This window comes from Loxodonta africana, chromosome 12 (genome assembly GCF_030014295.1).
Source record: "Loxodonta africana isolate mLoxAfr1 chromosome 12, mLoxAfr1.hap2, whole genome shotgun sequence".
NCBI classification, from domain to species: Eukaryota; Metazoa; Chordata; class Mammalia; order Proboscidea; family Elephantidae; genus Loxodonta; species Loxodonta africana.
Window position 1 is genome coordinate 20,372,002 of NC_087353.1, and position 18,053 is coordinate 20,390,054.

The following is an 18,053-nucleotide window of genomic DNA, read 5'->3' on the forward strand; positions in this document are numbered from 1 at the left end:
CCTTCTCATGACAACTGGTCATCTATGGGAACAAATGGTGTGGGTTATCCACAAGAGAGAAAACACATAATTGTCTTAGGAGTTTTAATAATTTCAGTTGCAGATATAATAAAACAGTCCATAAATGGCACTTAAAAGAATGCTATGAAAATTAGTCCAATTATAAAATATTTGTTTCTGTTCTTACGACATATGAAATACTATATCCTTTTAACTAGTAGAACTGAAGTTTCTCTCAAATCTGACCCAATCCCCAAAAAGTGAAAAGTAATGCTCTCTAAAACACTGAGGTTATTTTTTTCTTTATTCTTCAAATTTTCTATACTTAGTATAAATTACTTTTAATGGAAAAAAGTATACTAATAGTTCTTTGAAACGACAGTCCCTAATCAAATGTGGACAGAAATTAAATGACATTTTCATTGCTTTACTACATACAGGTGTTTCATAAAGTTACTGTGTTCGTTTTTAAAATAACTTGGCTTATACTTATAGAAATGGTATTTTAAAGGTTCTTTAGATTTTTAGGGATAAGCATCAATAAAAAAAAATAGGGGAAGTTAAATTATAGATCAATGCTAAAATATTCCAAGGTTTATAAAAATATATAATATGTATATACAGTCATGCACCACATAAAATCCGTCCAGGCAACGTCTAACTGTGTGTATGTCCATGGTCCCATAAGGTTATAACAGAGTTCAGACAACCTGATTGGAGAACAGCATGTAGTGGACGAAACATCAAAAACAAAGATGAAATTCTCCAAGCTGTTATAGGATGGGCTCCACTGAAAGCTGCAAGGCTAATGAAAATGTGAGAGGGACCTATACCAGATATGGAGAAATTGCTAATGATGTGGGTTGAGGACCAAACACAAAAACGAATCCCTCACAGCACACTGACGATCACTGCTAAGGCACGAAGCTTGTTCAAAATTGTCATGGACTGAATTGTGTCCCCCAAAAGTATGTCAACTTGGCTAGGCCATGATGTCCAATATTGTGTGACTGTCCACCATTTTGTCATCTGATGTGGTTTTCTTGTGTCATAAATCCTACCTCTATGACGTTAATGAAGCAGGATTAGAGGCAGTTATGTTAATGAGGCAGGACTCAATCTACGAGATTGAAAAAGCCTTTCCCCGGAGCTAAGGCCCTGAATTTGGACTTCTAACCTATTAGACTGTGAGGGAATAAACTTCTGTTTGTTGAAGCCCTCCAACTGTGGTTATTTCTGTTATACAGCATTAGATAGCTAAGACAGAATTTGGTACGGAGAAAGTGGGGTGCTACTCTAACAGACACCTAAAACGTGGAAGCAGTTTTGAAACTGAATGGATAGTGGATTCAGAAGGAGGTGAGGAGTGCTGTTACACTGGAGATGGTGCAGAGAGAAACGGCAGCAGCAGAATTAGGAGACCAGCTCAAGATGGTGCTAGACTCGACTCATGGAGCCAGAGAGATGAGTGCCTTTGCACAGGAAGCTTCCTGGCGCAGTGGGGTGCCTCCAAGCACTTATTGCTAGAGCTAGGCTTGCTGACCCACGGAGCAAGAAAGCTGGAACAAGAGAGCTGAGTGCCTTCCTGCCAAAGTTTACTGGTGGAATGGGGTGCCTCCAGACACATATTGGTGGAGCTAAAGAGCTTTCAGAAACCCTGGTGGCGTAGTGGCTAAGTGCTATGGCTGCAAACCAAAGGGTCACCAGTTCGAATCCTCCAGGTGCTCCTTGGAAACTCTATGGGGCAGGTCTACTCTGTCCTATAGGGTCACTGTGGGTCGCAATCGACTCAACGGCAACGGGTTTGGTTTTTGGTTTGGTAAAGACCTTTGGAACACTTGCCCCAGAAGGGGAGACGTGGGTGGTGAGGCTCGAGGGGCCAAGGAACCAGGAAGCAGAAGAGACAAAGAACACAGGAAGCAGAGCTGCCACGACCTCTGGGGTCTCAAAGGGTAGAGTCACCACTCAGATGAACTAGGAGAATGGGGCTGCCCAAAGCCAAGGGAGAAGAGTTGCCATTCCAGTGGGCCTAGAAGGTGGAGCTGAAGCCCAGAGTCTGGAGGTCAGGGCCAGTGTGTAAATGGTCTCGGAGAACAGAGGGTTATTTTCAAGCCTTGAGGGCTAAGGTAATGCATTCTCTGCTGACTTGCTTGGCGCCTGTCATGCTGTCTTTCCCTTCAATTTTTCCCATTTGTAAATGGAAATGTCTAGCTTGTGCCTGTTCCACCATTGTACTTTGGAAGCAGGTAACTTGTATTTTCGATTTTATAGAGAAATTTTTGGATTTTGAAGTTGGAGTTGACTTATTAGTTCTGGTATGATATTGACGGGGTGAATGTGTTTTACATGTGGCAAGGACACGAATTTTGGGGGGCCAAAGGGTGGAATGTCATGGATTGAATTGTGCCCCTCAAAAATATGTGTCAACTTGCTAGCCCATGATTCCCAGTATTGTGCGATTGTCCAGCATTTTGTCATCTGATGTGATTTTCCTATGTGTCGTAAGTCCAACTCTATGATATTAATGACGCAGGATTAGAGGCAGTTATGTTAATGAGGCAGGACTATGATTAGGTTGTGTCTTAAGTCAATTCCTTTTGAGATATAAAAAAGTGAAGCAAGCGGAGAGATAAGGGGACCTCATATCACCAAGGGAGTAGTGCCGGGAACAGAGTGTGTCCTTTGGACCTGGAGTCCCTGCACAGAGAAGCTCCTAGATCAGAAGATTGATAAGGACCTTCTCTCACAGCTGACAGAGAGCGAGCCTTCCCCTGGAGATGGCACCCTGAATATAGACTTCTAGTCTCCTGAACTGTGACAGAATAAATTTCTCTTCATTAAAGCCATCTGCTGGTGGTATTTCTGTTATAGCAGGATACATAACTAAGACAGAGATGCTTAAAGAAAAAACAGGACCAGACTACAGTATCAAGCTCAGTGCTAACTCTGGGTGGTTCAAGAGCTTCAAACAATGTTTTGCACTGCATAACGTGAAAGTGAGTGGTGAGCCTGCAAGTGCTGATGCAAAGGCAGCAAAGGAATTTGTGGAAACCTTAGATAAACTAGGTGTTTACACAACACCCGAATTGCATAACATCCTATTTCACAGAACATATTGTGGGTGTTAAACAATGCATGACTGTATATGTATTTACAGACTTTGAAAATTATCTACAATATATTATTAGTTATAAAAATCAAGTTGAGCGACAGCATATATAGTACGATCCCACTTGTATTACCAAAACAAACAGAACAGAAAAATATTTGAAAAGATAGACCTTGTACTGTTAAGGAGTTATCTTGGGGGACTAGATAGAAGTAGAGTTGTTGTAACGGGTACATATTCTTTTTCAACAGAAGTATTAAACTGAAGTATAACATAAAATAGAAAGATTTATAAGTTGTAGTAGTAAAATGAATGCTCACAAAGTGAACTCATCAGTGAAACCACCACCCAAGTTAAGGGACAGAACTAACCAGAGTCCTGGATGATGCTGTTATGTCTCCTCCCAATCACGATCTCCTCCCTCCAGAAGGAACCACTATCCTAACTTCTGATAACAACTTCTGTTTTAGGAAAAAAAGTATTTAGGCATTAAAAAAAAAAAAAGTTTTCAGAGAATGAGGGGGATCTAAGACAGGGCGGTCCCGAGGTAAAAACCAAGCCATCATCTTTAAGACTGTGCTTCCCATACTAGCTCATGATACCCCTGGGTGCACTTTCCCAGTACAGAGCTATAGGAGAAACATGGTCGTTCCTGTACCTGATAAGTAGTATATCACAAACACAGAAAGATTATGGAGTGGAATATGAAGCTTGCATGACTTTTTTTTTTAAACAGGAGACTTCAGAGAAAGATGAGGATGGTAGCAGGAGTCTTAACTCTGAAGAGGTAGGTCTGTTTTAAGGGACCAATAACTAGAAAAATCTGGCCAGTGAGAAGGACGGCTGGAGCCTGAAAGAAGTATTCATGCATCTATCTATTCAGCAAATATTTCCTGAACATCTGCCATGGTCTCAGCTTAGTCTCTCCATCTGCCTTTCAGGAACCCCCAGAACAGAACCTGAGGAGTTAATTCCGCTCTCAAGAAAACCCCTCAATATTAAAGAATATGTTGAGTTCAGAGCTGTGGGATGAGGGTAAGGGTGACTGGAGAGAAATAACTAAGTACCCACTGCCTAGCACTTGCTAGGTGCTTTACCTAATGCATTTCATCAAATCCTGAAAAAACTAAGTATTTGGCTCATTTTATATGGGGAAATCAGGCTCAAAGAGATTAAATATTTAAAGAACAGAGAAATGGCAAGAATGAGAGCTAGGATTCTGCCTTGGGTCTGCCTGGTTTCAAAACCCAAGCTCTGCCCACTAAGTATCCAGAATTCATCTGTACTATCCTTCCTCAAAAAAAAAAAAAAAAAAAAAAAAAAAAAATTTTTTTTTTTTTTTTTTTGATCCTTCCTCAGGAGTCCTGGTGGCAGAGTGGTTAAGAGCTCAGCTGCTAACCAAAAGGTCAGCAGTTCAAATCCACCAGATGTTCCTTGGGAACCCTACGCGGCAGTTCTACTCTGTCCTACACGGTCACTGTGAGTAGGAATCAACTCGACAGCAAAAAGGAGTTTGGGTGTTTTTTGATTCTTCCTTGATCTGGGGATGGTCTGACTTTCTAGTTTTTTAAGTCCTCCTCTTACCCTTCAGCACTGCTAATGGAATTTAACACTGTAGCATACTGGCTCCTAACGAAACAAGGTCCCCCCAAAGAAGGAAGAAAAGAAGGAGCCGTGGAAACCAGGTATAGGTGTGGAAGACCTTATCTTAGGACATAAGTCTAGACTAGAGCATAACCACCCAACCCTTGGGGAAAAAATTCCAGGCAGCAGAGTGTCAGTCCAAATCCCTCTCTGATTTCTTCTATATTCTCCTTCCTTAAGGGAGGAATGTGGGAAATAGAGAAAAGAAAGCAACATGAAAGCCAAGGCACCTTCCTTTGGGAAGAGGTGGTCCACGAATATGATTTTAGGGGATAAGAAGCTGAAAAAGGAAAACGGTTGGTAACCAGAGATTTAAATAACTTGAGGACTTAATCTGTTAACACAACACAAATTGGGTTGGCTCCCCGAATAACAAGAATTTCTTTCTGGATACTATGCCTGCACACACACACAGATATATCACCACACACACGACTCGATGGCAGTGGGTGGGCACACTCACATACATATATTCTACATACCACACACATGCACAACACATATAGTTTTTGTGGAAAGAGACACTATCTCTCAGACCACAGGAGTGAACGGATGACCCAAGCTGTTCCCTGCCCCGTGGAGCAAGCCAGACCGCACAGGAGAAGCAGGGGGCAGGGAGAGATAAAGCCTGGGGGAAAGGGACTGACTGCAACCCAGAGAGAAGCAGAGACCTGAAGAAATAAGGAACGATGTTGACAGAGGAAAGGAAAGAAAGGAGAAGTAGATGTGACTTAAACTTGAAGCCCTGGATCTAGGTGTTCATGAGACCTGTTACATGTTCCACAGCATGGTTTTAGTAATAATGCACTCTACCTTTTTGCAGCTTCATCATTTACAGTTTCAAAGATTCTATCATTTACAGTTCAGAGAGTTGTATGTAAAGAAACTTTAAAAAAGTCTATAAATGCACCCCCAAAAGCACATTAATATCTGAGCAACTAAGAAAACCAAACTTCCAAATTAACTCAAAGAATGGGTCTTTCTCAAAGAGGCTATTCAAATGAAAAGTATTTATTTATTTCTGGCCAGTTTATCTCTATTTGCACTTAAGAAATGGCAAAAACCTATAGTTTATCTGTGCCATGCTAAAAGAATAACCAGTAATTTCCATCTCTTTTTTAGGCTATTGTTGTTGTGTGCTGTCAAGTTGATTTTCAACTCACAGTACCCCACATAACAGGGCAAAACTGCCCCAGACGGTTTTCTAGGCCATAATCTTTACGGGAGCAGGTTGCCAGGTCTCTCTCAGAGCTTCTGGGTGGGTTTGAACCGCCAACCTTTTGGTTAGCAGCCGTGCACTTAACTGCTGTACCACCAGGGCTCCTTTTTTAGGCTGTTGTTACCATTAAATAATATTCTTGGTATAAAAATTAAAAAAAAAAAATCTGAAACTAACACAATCAATCACCACATTCTTAAAACATAAACACAAACATGGCCGATATACACAGTCAACAGCCACGGTGTCTCTCTGTGGCTTAACCATGACTGGCGGTAGGCACTGCAGCAAAAAAAGTTCTTAGCACATGATAAATCTTCCTTTTCAGTACAGGATAAACCTTTCAATTCACTGTACACATTTCCCAATATTAAAAAACAGTAATAACCTGGTTTCCTCGATTAAAACGAGGGAAAAAGAGGCAGTGTTTACAAGGGAGCAAGAACTACGCAATAACTATTTGGTGTGAGCCCAGTCTTCGAAGATCAATCCACAAGGCATAGAGACAAGTTATAAAGTCTTTACCTCTGTGAATGTATCAAGAAGATACATGGAACTTAAAAAAGGTATGTCCCTTTCTCTGTGTTTAATATAACCTAGTGATAATCAATACGGCAGTGACGTGCTCCTTCCAAATCACACTCAGGGATCACCGGCGTTCTGTGGGGACATTTTCAAATTCAATGAAATGGCCGTCCTCGTTTGTGTCTTGACTTCAGGTGACTGGCTGAACGGCGAAGCTTTTTCCTCTCTTGTCGATGCAGTTTCTCAGCTTCCTGTTGCTTCTTCTGCTGTTCAGACTAAAGGAGAAAGTGAAATGAGGAGAAAGACAGAGAATGAAAATTCCAGTACTCCTTTCTTCTGTAGCCATCAGAGCGGCCACAGCACCACCCCCAGCCACAGCCTCGCCGCAGGGAGAGATGCTCCCAGGGGCAGGCGGTCTGGCCGATGGGACTGTCCACTGACAAATGCTGCCCTGGCAGCAACTGCAGGACAAAAGTCCATTTGCATCCTCTCTCAAACCAGACGTTCACTGTGCATGAAGGTGCCCCTGGATAAGAGAAGTGCCCTGGTGTGTAGTCAGAACTAGAAGTCTGAGACTGGTTTTTCAACCAACATACAAACACTACTGGCATATTTGAAAGGGGAATGGTCCCCTACAAAAGAGCCACCTTAAGAAGATGCTATTGCTTATGAATTGCCCAGAACTTCTCTTACAGAACTGTCTTTAGTTCATAAGCCAGAACTATGAGTTTATTCATATCATCTAAAAAACAAAACAAAAAACACTTAGGTGTACTAAAAGTCTATTATCCAAGCTTGGTTATGCATTCACCAGAACTGGCTCCAAAGGATTTTTGACTGTTTCCAAAAAAATCAAATTCCCCTCAAAGGTCAGAAATGTGCTACCAGTAAACACTGAGCGACAAGGGATTGGCAGACAACTGAAAAAGTTCACAGATGGAAGCAGACTCAGGCTGACTGTGGTACACCCCTAACCCCATCAAGTAGTTTTATTAACATATTTTATGGTTTAAATAACTCAAACTCCAGAATGTAAAGCTCAAAAAATATTCTTAGCTGGCAGAGTTCCACAGAAAGTAGACTGAGAAAACACTGTCAGGGGTCTAAGTTCAAAAAGTTGAAGTACACGCCTTTCAGACACCTATGAAACCTGACTATAATCAGTATTTTCCACATACCTAACAATACTCATTTGTATTTTAGTCTTGAATAAAGTCTCTATCTTCACTTCTAGTTGGTTATTACTTAATATTTTAAAATTCAAGAGTTGGGAGGTGGGCAAGTAGTGAGATAGAAAAGCTATTTTTAATACCACAAAAGGATGAATTTCCCCTATTCTAGGAAACTCTTAATGAGCCCTGGTGGTGCAACAGTTAAGCAATCAGCTGAAAAGTGAAATGTCGGTGGTTTGAACCCAACAGCAGCTCTGCAGGAGAAAAGGCCCGGTGATCTGTTCCCGTAATGATTTCAGCCTAGGAAAGCCTATGAAGCAGTTCTACTCTGTCCTATAGGGACACTATGAGGTGGAATTGACTCAACGGCACAGAACAACACCACAACAGGAAACTCTTAAACTAAGTTTCTGAATACTGAGGTTCCTTTCTAATTATTACCATTTCTTCCAGTGCCTTTACAAAGCAGTCCTGCCCTGGATATTCTTCCAAAGTACACTCCAAATTCCCCTACCTCGCTCTATGTCTGAGGCTTCTATCCTAATCCAAGTTACTCTCCCTCCTACGCTGGACCACTACAAGTGCTGCCTTCCTTCCTAATGGTCTCCTCACCTCCTCTCTTATCTTCCCTAAGTCCATTCTCCATACAATGGCCAGAATGATTTTTTTAAATAAAAATGTTATGATAGTCCTCTGCTTATCAAAACATTTCAGTAACTTCTCACTGTTCTTAGGATTAAGGCTACAAATTTTAACATGCCCTTCCTACAAGGTCCTACATGATTTAGCCCCTAACTTGCCTTTTCTGTCATATTTGACACCACTCTTACCCTTGCTCACTGTGTTTTAGACACACAGGCTCCTTTTCAGACCCTCAAACATGCCAGGCCTCCTCCCTCCTCAAGCAAGGACTCAGCCTATACAGTACTTTATACCTGGGACCCTCCCTGCCCCTTCACAGGGCTCTTACTCATCTTTAAGACCCAACCTATGTATCTCTTATCCTTTTCTAACTCCTCTGTCTAGAATAGGTCCCCTTGTCAAGCACTCTCACAGCCCTCTGTCCTCCTTTGGAACAATTACCTCAGTTATAATTATATACTTATATGTGTATAACTTTTATTCACGGACTCTCTCAACAGGCTGAGAATTATGGTGGCAAGGACCATACTTTCTTTGTTCTGTGTAGTACCAGCATCTGGTACAGAGGAGGCAGGCATTCAATACATATTTATTAATGGAAAACTTGAAGGAGACTGTACACACCCTAGCAGATCAAGTATTGATATCAAGACCCCTGTAAAATTAACAAACACTGGCTTTTTAACATGTTAATAAGTATCCCTTAAGGAAGTATTTCTTGTTCATATAATTTTGGAAAATGATATGCTAAATAAAGACCAACAGGGTATGTCAGAGCTTTTGATTTAAGGTGCTTTATACATCTTCAATACAGATATCAGCTCAAGGTGGTCTCCATATTTGTTTGATTGCAAAAGCATTTTCCCCAGAGGATCTATGTACCTCTCCTGGAACACTGCTTGGGAAGCTCTGCCAGGCCTTCTCAACAAAAGCAGGAGCTTAGAGAGGACACTGGTGAGAAGAAGCCATTGCTCTGCAGATCCCCATTCACAAAAAGGACTATCATTAGCCCTTCTCTAAATGGCTATTTATGCCATCATGTGACCGACCCATCATGATTTATGGGCCAATTTAACTCATTTCCAAGTTTTCCTTTCCTCCCTCTTCATGATCCTGTGCCTGGCTACTTTACTACATTACTCAGCAATCCTGTCACAGAGAATGGTGGAGGATAAACGTAAACCAGCACAATTTTAATCAGGGACTGTATTTAATGAAATTTCCAAATTAGATTTAGGTTTTGCCACTACTCAATTTTAAATAATATTAAAGCATAGATATTTTCCCTCTTGAATTCTACTGACGTTTTAGGGTAAAAAAAAAACCATTGCCGTCAAGGCAATTCCAACTCATAGTGACCCTACAGGACAGAGTAAAACTGCCCCATAGGGTTTCTAAGAAGTGGCTGGTAGATTCGAACTGCCAAACTTTTGGTTAGGAGCTGAGCTCTTAACCACTGTGCCACCAGGGCTCCAGTACTGGTATAAGGACAGACATACAGACCGATGGAACAGAATTGAGAACACATGAAAATCCTGGAAAAACTTATGATTTTACTCAAGTAGATCACACACCTAATATGAAAAGAGATTTCTGTAAACAACTACAGAAACAAGTCCCTAAAGAGTCTTAAATAAAGCTGAGATTTAATAATTAAGATTTTGTTAGTCAGGCGATAAAACACAAATCTAACTGATGCAGTCCCAAAAAGTTTCGACGCTGCTGCCTGAATCAGCTACTATGCCATTTTAAGCGTTTCTTTTTCTTTATATAGTTTATTTTTGTTGCTGCTTTACTTTAAGCATTTCTTAGTGTTTCTTTTGTTTTTAGCAAAAAATATAATTTCTGAGCCATCTTATTTTCATTTTACCATGAACTATAAACTGATTTTCAACTCGGGACCTTCAATTAAAAAAAAAAAAAAAGTGAGAAAAGTATTGTACTTTCACCCTACAGCAAAGTAGACTCCTCATTCAAACGAGCAGAAAGAGGTCTCTTATGATTTAAGGCACTTGCTAAGTGGTGGCCTAGTGGTTAAGAGCTCTGGCTGCTAACCAAAGGGTCGGCAGTTTGAATCCACCAGGCGCTCCTTGGAAACTCTATGGGGCAGTTCTACTCTGTCCTATAGGGTCGCTATGAGTCGGAATCGACTCAACGACACTGGGGTTAAGCTACTAAATCTATGATCCTTCCTGCAGCTGTGCTGGTTCCTGTCTCACACTCAGCATTTCCTGAGTTGCAGAGGGAATCGAGAAATGTTTTAATAACATAGGGAATTTATAAGAAAGTAGGGACGGATACAATGAGTTACTCTGAATGCATATCTAGTTATTTAAATGATAAGTATAAGAGTGTAAATTTGTGCTAAACAGAGGCTGATTTAACAGAAAAGCTTCTAAGCACTTGGAATAAAAAAATTCTTATCATTTTGCAAGCTCCTGGATACAGTTAGGGAGAACTTTTAGAAGAATCACAGGTGGATGGCCAAGGACTTGAAAAGACATTTCGCCAAAGAAGATATACAAATGGTTGATCCAAACCCCACCCACTGCTTTTGAGTTGATTCCGACTCATAGTGACCCCATAGAACAGAGCAGAACTGCCCCACAGGGTTTCCAATGAGAGGCTGGTAGATTCGAACTGCTGAATTTTTGGTGAGCAGCCAAGCTCTAAACCAGTGTGCCACCAGGGCTCCAAAAATGGTCAATAAGCATATGAAACGATGTTCAACTTCACTGGTTATTAGAGAAATAAATGCACATCAAAACCACAATGAGACACCACTTCACATTCACTAGGATGCTGTCAAAAAGACAGACAATAACAGGTGTTGGAGAGGATGCGAAGAAACTGAAATCCTTGCACGCTGTTGGTGGGAATGTAAGATGGTACAGCCACTTCAGAAAACATTCTGGCAGCTCTTCAAAAGGTTAAACAGTGTCGCCATACGACCCAGCAATTCCACTACTAGACATGTGTCCAAATGACATGAAAATGTATGTCCATGCAAACACTTCCACACATATTTTATAGCACCATTATTCATAAAAGCCATTTAAAAAAAAGGGAAACAACCCCCATGTTCGCCAACTGATGACTGATGAATGGATAAATAAATGGGATATCATTTGGCAACAAAAATGGATTAAGTACTGATACAACTACGTACGAGCCTGGAAATATGATAAGTGAAAGAAGCCAGCTGCAAAAGACCAATATTACATTTATACGAAACGTCCAGAAGAGGCAAGTCTATAAAGACAGAAAGTAGACTCGTGGTTGCCTGCAGCTGGGAGGGATGAAAGTACACTTTAACGGTGACCTAGACACCACGGATGGTGGCTCATCACCAACTCAAGGCACAGTGCCAACTCCTCGGTCACTAATGCCCTGCTTTTTTCAGGACACTGGTAACACTCCTGGCTCTGTGTCTGTCAAGCAACGTGCACTTCTCCACTCCGGAGGGGCTCTGCTTGCAGGGAAAATGCCAGGAGAGGGAGCAGGAGCTTCCTTCACAGGAGAGAAGCTTGGGAAGGCGGTTCCAAGGTGGAGGCACACAAAACACTACTGGAAGCTGATTTTTCTTCTGCAAAGAATAACACTTAAAAAAAAAAAAAAAAATCTTACCCTCTTTAATGTGAACGTCAATTGTTTGCTGCCAACAGTGGTGTCTGATATATTCAATGTCCCATTTTTTGCTTCAAGTTTCAAACGGTCTTCAAGGGTTTTGCTGTAGAGAATTTAAGAGAATAATTTATTAGCATTATGCTTTGATTTACCGTATGAAACAAATTTTAATTAAGATGATCACATGAAGAAAAATCCTCTACACATACGGCCAACAGAAAATTTCACTCAATTAACACAATCAATGGAAAAGAATCAGGGGCGCTCCAAAAGTCATTTTTCATACACAATATAACGATAAAGAACAATGACCGGTAAAAACTCACTGTTTTAATAATTTAAGTGGCAGTATCAAATATTTTAACGGTTGCTACCTATCTTACTAAAATCATATTTCTGAATTCAAAATGCAAGCAGCAGTATTTCTGATGTCTGTAATTTATTGTGATGGTCAGCGGCACTTATGTTTCTAAAGCTCTTTATATTTAAGCCACACACAAGTTAGGTATATGGGTACCTTAATGACCCACCCACTTCTAAGGAGCCCTGGTGGCACAATCGTTAAACGTTAGGATTGGTGGCTTGAGCCCACCCACTGGCTCCGTGGAAGAGAAGACCTGGCGATCTGCTCCTGTAAATATTACAGCCTAGAATACCCTGTGGGGCAGTTCTACTTTGTCACATTGGGTCGCTATGAGTCAGAATCGACTCGATGGCACCTAGTAATGACAATAATTTGCTTTCTACAAAGGGATGGATATAGATTAAATTTTCCAGGTCAAGTCACAAAGAAGAGCTATGAGAACTTGTTCTTTCACTCAGTCTTAACTCACCAGACTACAAGTCATCATCCCATAGCATGAACAACCTGAAAAATGAATCTGACTGACCACCCTGAGAGAAAACAAGAGCAGCGATACTGAGAAGAGTCCTACCTGATTCCGCCCTATTCACTGCTATTTCTCCTCATAGTTCCATTTCTTTCTTCAATTGCTCCTTCTGACAAATGTTTTCCCAAGTTTAAATCTCATTTCATTTCTTGACCATGTTTTCCAAACTTTTCTAAGGTCTCTTTATACATAATCTGTGTCTGGTTTGCTGTGCTCTGCAATTCATTATCATCTGCATAATTAACACAACCTCCCCCTTCTAATAAAGTTGGTAAATTTGAACCCAGTACTAGTTATATAATACTTCACTGAACATTGTTGTGATATTTCATTATAAAATCTGGACACTGGTCCTTTTTCGTAAGCCTACAGGTATATACTTTCAGTAAGTTTTAGCTGTTAGCTTCAACCCTTCTAGAAATGGCTAAAGCAACACACTCATATCACAATGATGAAACTGGGAAGGGAGAGGAGAGAGAACAAAAGGGGAAAGAATATAGTTCTCTCTCGTATTTTGTTACCTCCTGAAAAACCAGTAAATGCACTTCCCTCTGCTAGCTTTCTGGTACCAACTTAAACTGAACGGGCCTTTTTAAAGTTAATACTAAAAAACTTGACTGAATAAAAAGATAGATAAAGGCTGAGTTTGTGAAAGGGTCTTCTCTTTCCTGATATGATCTTTGTAAATAATTACGGGGAGAACATAGCTCTGAAGGGATCCATGAGACTAAGTGACGCTCCTTTGAAATTCTTAAGCTAATGTTTGATGTTCACACCATGAGAGATTTATCTCTAGTTTATAACTAGCAGTAATGTACTAAACATACCTTCTTTATATAATTTGAGGCATAAAGTGGTTAGCATAAAAGTGGTGCTCTTTTCTAAGCAATAATGTTATTAAGAAGCACTTTTAAAGTACTTTTCATCTTCAAAGTTCTTTACAGACTAACTAATTAATCCTTTCAACATCCCTGAGACAGAAGTATTTATCCTCTGCAGATGGCAGAAAGGGAGGCAAGAAGTTAAATGACTTGCCCCAGGCTACAAAAGGATTCAAGCCTCAGACCAGAATTCCATTTTAAGAATTTCTGGTTTCCAGGCGTGTGTCAGACCAGACCTGATTTATCAAGTTTTGCTCAGGAAACGTTTCCAGTAAGTATTCTAAATGACACGCTTCCACACGACCAACTGAATGGAATTAAAATTCAAGTTTTTTTTTTTTTTAAAACTAGAATTCAGAGTAAAGCGTAAACTGACTCTACCATGCATGTGAATTATGTTAGCATAAGCAAAATCTTCAACCTGTTCATTTTTGTTCTTCACTTTCATAACTATAAACTCTGAGGTTCCAAAGTTAACAAGAATGCTGAATCAGTATGGAGCCACTGAGACAAGGTGGTACCCAGAAAATACTAATTTGGGAAGAAAAAGGCTTTTCAAGTAAATTGGGGGAAATTACTACTCTTTTAAGAATGCCCTTATTTCCTCCATGATCAGGTATATAAATTCTGGTTTTCTCTCAACGGGGTGCACTTGTAAATACTTGTTCTGTCTGGGCGGCCTGGAAAGACAAGCTGGGTTTAAGAATGAACCATGGCAGAAGATCAGACACAGACAAGGACTGTGTGTGGAGATTTCTGCATTAAAGCAAGTTCCACTTCCCTCCCTTTGAAAGTCAGTTCACACTCAATGTAGCTGCGAACCAGCAATTCTGAAGCCTGCTTCTTGAGTGTGATTTGGTCTGAGATGACTTAGAGAGTAGGCAAGCACAGCTGTGGTAACACCTGAAAATTCTCTATTGTAACACAAAGCAAAATCCAGAAAATCAAAGTACAAGTGCATTTAATACACGACTGTTCAGCTGCAGCAACCCAGCACTGTGAAACCCAGCACCTGCACCCTCCTTCCCCATTCCGCTTCTGCTCTTTCCCCATCCAGGCTGCAGGGCTGTAGCGACACATCTTTGGGTACTTTGTAATTGATTTTAAAGTTAAGAAATTTAGGACTCCCTGGGTGGTGCAAACTTAAGGTTAACACACTTGGCTGCTAACTCAAAGGTTGAAGGTTTTCGGTCCACCTAGATCTAATTGGGTCAAGATGAACCAAAAAAACCCTTGAAAATGTGGAGTGATTGCTAGCAAGAGAGACACAGACTTCAAAAGTTTAAAGTGAGTGAAATTAGTACAAAGAGGAGAAGGCTATTAGGGAAGAATGTAAATTATTAGTAGGGCGATTAAAAAAAAAAAACTGCAAGGGGAAAAATCAAGTCAGATATTTATTATATGCTGCAGGGAAGCTGAATGCTTTACTTCTTTGAGGTTTTAAAATACACACACACACACACACGTTAAAAATTTAATTAAAAAATAATGCCCCTCAACTGAGGGTTTTTTTTTAACTGCTTTGTGTGGAAGGGGAAGAAGGAGAATGGAAGATGATACACACAGAGCTGTGTGCTTTTACCACAGCATTTAGGAGTATTAGATGCTAAATTAAACTAAAAGTCACCTTCCCCAGGTCTACACCAAAAGGAGTAAGAAGAGAAGGAAGAAATGGAATTCCAGATACATGAGAAGTTATAGGTATTTAAAAAATTTAAGTACTTCGTTTTAAATAACTGATTTTGCCCAATATTTACATATGCTGTAAGAGTTACTAAAAATTCCACTCTGATGCTTTCAGTTCGCACATGTTGCTTCAAAGCCCCTCTCTCAGGAGAGGTAAATTCAAGCAACCACGAACTCTAATGCCTCATCAATCAGCTCAGCTAAGATTTAAAAAGATTCCTAACATCCATCGTTGCTGCAGCTGTGAGGAAACAGGTACGCTGGTGAGAGTGCAAACTGCTAATGTCTTTTCCGAGGGCAACTGGGCAGTATCTATCATCACCCCTTCTGATCAAAGTTCATTACCAGGAATATATTCTAAAAAAAATACCGAGTACATATTTGTAATTGTGAAAAAGGTAAGAGAGAAACAAGAAACCACCTAAGCCTCCACAGTTAAGGGGACAGTTATGTAAATGGCACATCCATCTTATGCAACACTTATACATTCATAAAGCGATCTGTTCCCGCCCGAAAAGGTTACAGCCTAGGAAACCCTACAGACAGTTCTACTCTGTCCTATAGGGTCGCTGAAAGTTGGAATCAACTAGATGCCACACGACAACACCAAGAAAGATCCACAGGTACTCACAAAGAAAATTTCTAAGACATACCATTAAATGAAAAGGACAAGAAAAATAACAATGCGATTAAAATGATACACTTATGTTAAAGAAAGAAAGGCTAAAACTATGCATATGTGAGTGTGTACACATATGAGTGAATGAATTTTAAAAAGCTAGCAGGATGGCATACAAAATTACCTCAGGGAGGAAGTATGAGGGATAAGAGAGATTTTCACCTTTTATTCTATATCCTTAAGTATTACAATGATTATACACTTATGCATTACTTCAGTACATATTACTTGAGTAATGAAATATTAAAATGGAATTTTAAATGGAATTAAATTGTTTTCAAAACTAGATTTTTTTAAATGCCTATATTTATATTAAAACAAGATTGCATTCCTTCAGTTTCTACTATCAGTGAGGAAAATTAGCTGACGAGCAAACATTTGCCATCATTAATTCACAAAGTGGACAATGTGGTAAAAAAAACTCACAGGGAGAGCTACTAAACTACCTAGTGAGGAAGATGAGCTCCTCAACGGCAGGGACTGTCTTCACAATCTTCGAATTTCCAGGGCCTATCACAGAAACCCTGGTGGCGTCGTGGTTAAGAGTTTGGCTGCTAAGTAAAGGTCAGCAGTTCAAGTCTACCAGGAGCTCCTTGGAAACCCAGTGGGGCAGTTCTACACTGTCCCATAGGGTCACTATGAGTCAGAGTCAACTTGAGGGCAACAGGTTTGTTTTTTTGTTTTGTTTTCTTTGGTATCACAGGGTACGTAGGCACTTCAAAGAATGTTTTGATCAACGGAACTGAAAAGGGCCACACAGCAGCTGGCATTTATTACCCAAGATGTAGAGACATCCTCATTTACTGAAATTTAAAAAGTATTCACTTGAAAGACTCTCTTCCTCCACCGTTTACTTTCTGGCTCACGATCCACAGCTGTTTCAGACGACAGAAAGGCTGCCGTGCCGACTCCTACCTGAGACCATCAAGTACTACCTTCCTAGTCTTCCCACCTATAAAGTAACTATTTCCACCCATCCTGACTTGGGTCTGAAGATATATCTCTTGTCCTTTCTGAGGCTATCCCTTAACTTGTGCTCCTAGACACATTTACTCCTGATTTCTTTCCAAATCTTGCTATGTCAATTTACTTCACTTTCCCATTTCTTACTATCCCCATTTATTTCCATAGTTAACTCCTCTCTGCCTGCTAACAAATTATATCTCTCAAGCCCGAAAAACCTTTTCCCATCAAATTACTGTCTTTGACTCCTTCCTCTCACTCTGTTATTGAAGAATAATCTATACTTATTCTTCACAGTATTTTGTAATCTCCATTTATTCATCAATCCAGTGCAATCAAACATTTGGTCTGACTTCCAGAGAACTAGTCCCAATAAGACTACCTTCCTCATGGCATTTTTTCAACCTTCGTTCCATGGACCTTTTGGCTCCATCTGACCTTTGTAACCATTCCCTTCTCTGTGAAACCCTCTCCAGGCTTTGGTCTTTCCCATTTTTCCTCCTTCCTCTTTGACAACTCCTTAGTATTTTTCCCTACCCATCTTTGCATTTGCTTCTCCTCTAAATCAGAATCCCTAGCCCTCAGGAATCAGTGTATTTGTGACCTCTCTAAAATTATATGTATTACTTTGTATGCATTTGTATTTTTCTTAAAGAGAGGTTTGTTCCTCAGGGTTCCATCTGTAGTCCTCATATCATTCTACACATTTATGGGAAATCATTTTTATTCCAAGGTTTTAATTATACAATAAAGGCTGGTATCTCTCACACCAATGTCGCTGGCCGTACCCCCTCAAGAGTGTCAGAGCTACATTTCCATTTGTCTGCTGAAGATTGTTACCCAGACGACATTTGGGTACTGCAAACTGAACGTGCTGAAAACCCAGCTCATGACTTTTAGCCTTAAACCTGTATTCTTTACCTCAGTGACAACGTTACTAGAAATTTCAACATCATCCTTGACTATTCCTTTCTCTTTTGACATGAAATTAGTAACCAAGCAATGTTGTAGTCTAT

General features: G+C 40.2%; 1 protein-coding gene across 4 annotated transcripts in view; it reads right to left on the reverse strand.

Moving 5' to 3' along the window:
* Positions 1-286: 286 nt before the first annotated feature.
* Positions 287-18,053, reverse strand: part of LOC100658574 (nucleolar protein 10) — a 119,486-nt gene continuing 101,719 nt past the window's right edge. For 3 of the 4 annotated variants that reach the window (XM_023550426.2, XM_003411803.4, XM_064295033.1), the window contains 2 exons: positions 11,939-12,041; positions 287-6,772 (listed from right to left, as the gene is read on the reverse strand). In XM_023550426.2, the coding sequence (XP_023406194.2) occupies positions 6,653-6,772; positions 11,939-12,041 (223 nt within the window). In that variant the 3' untranslated portion in view covers positions 287-6,652. Of the gene's footprint in view, positions 6,773-11,938; positions 12,042-18,053 lie in introns of those variants that run through there. The other variant, XR_775773.3, reaches the window with a different exon arrangement.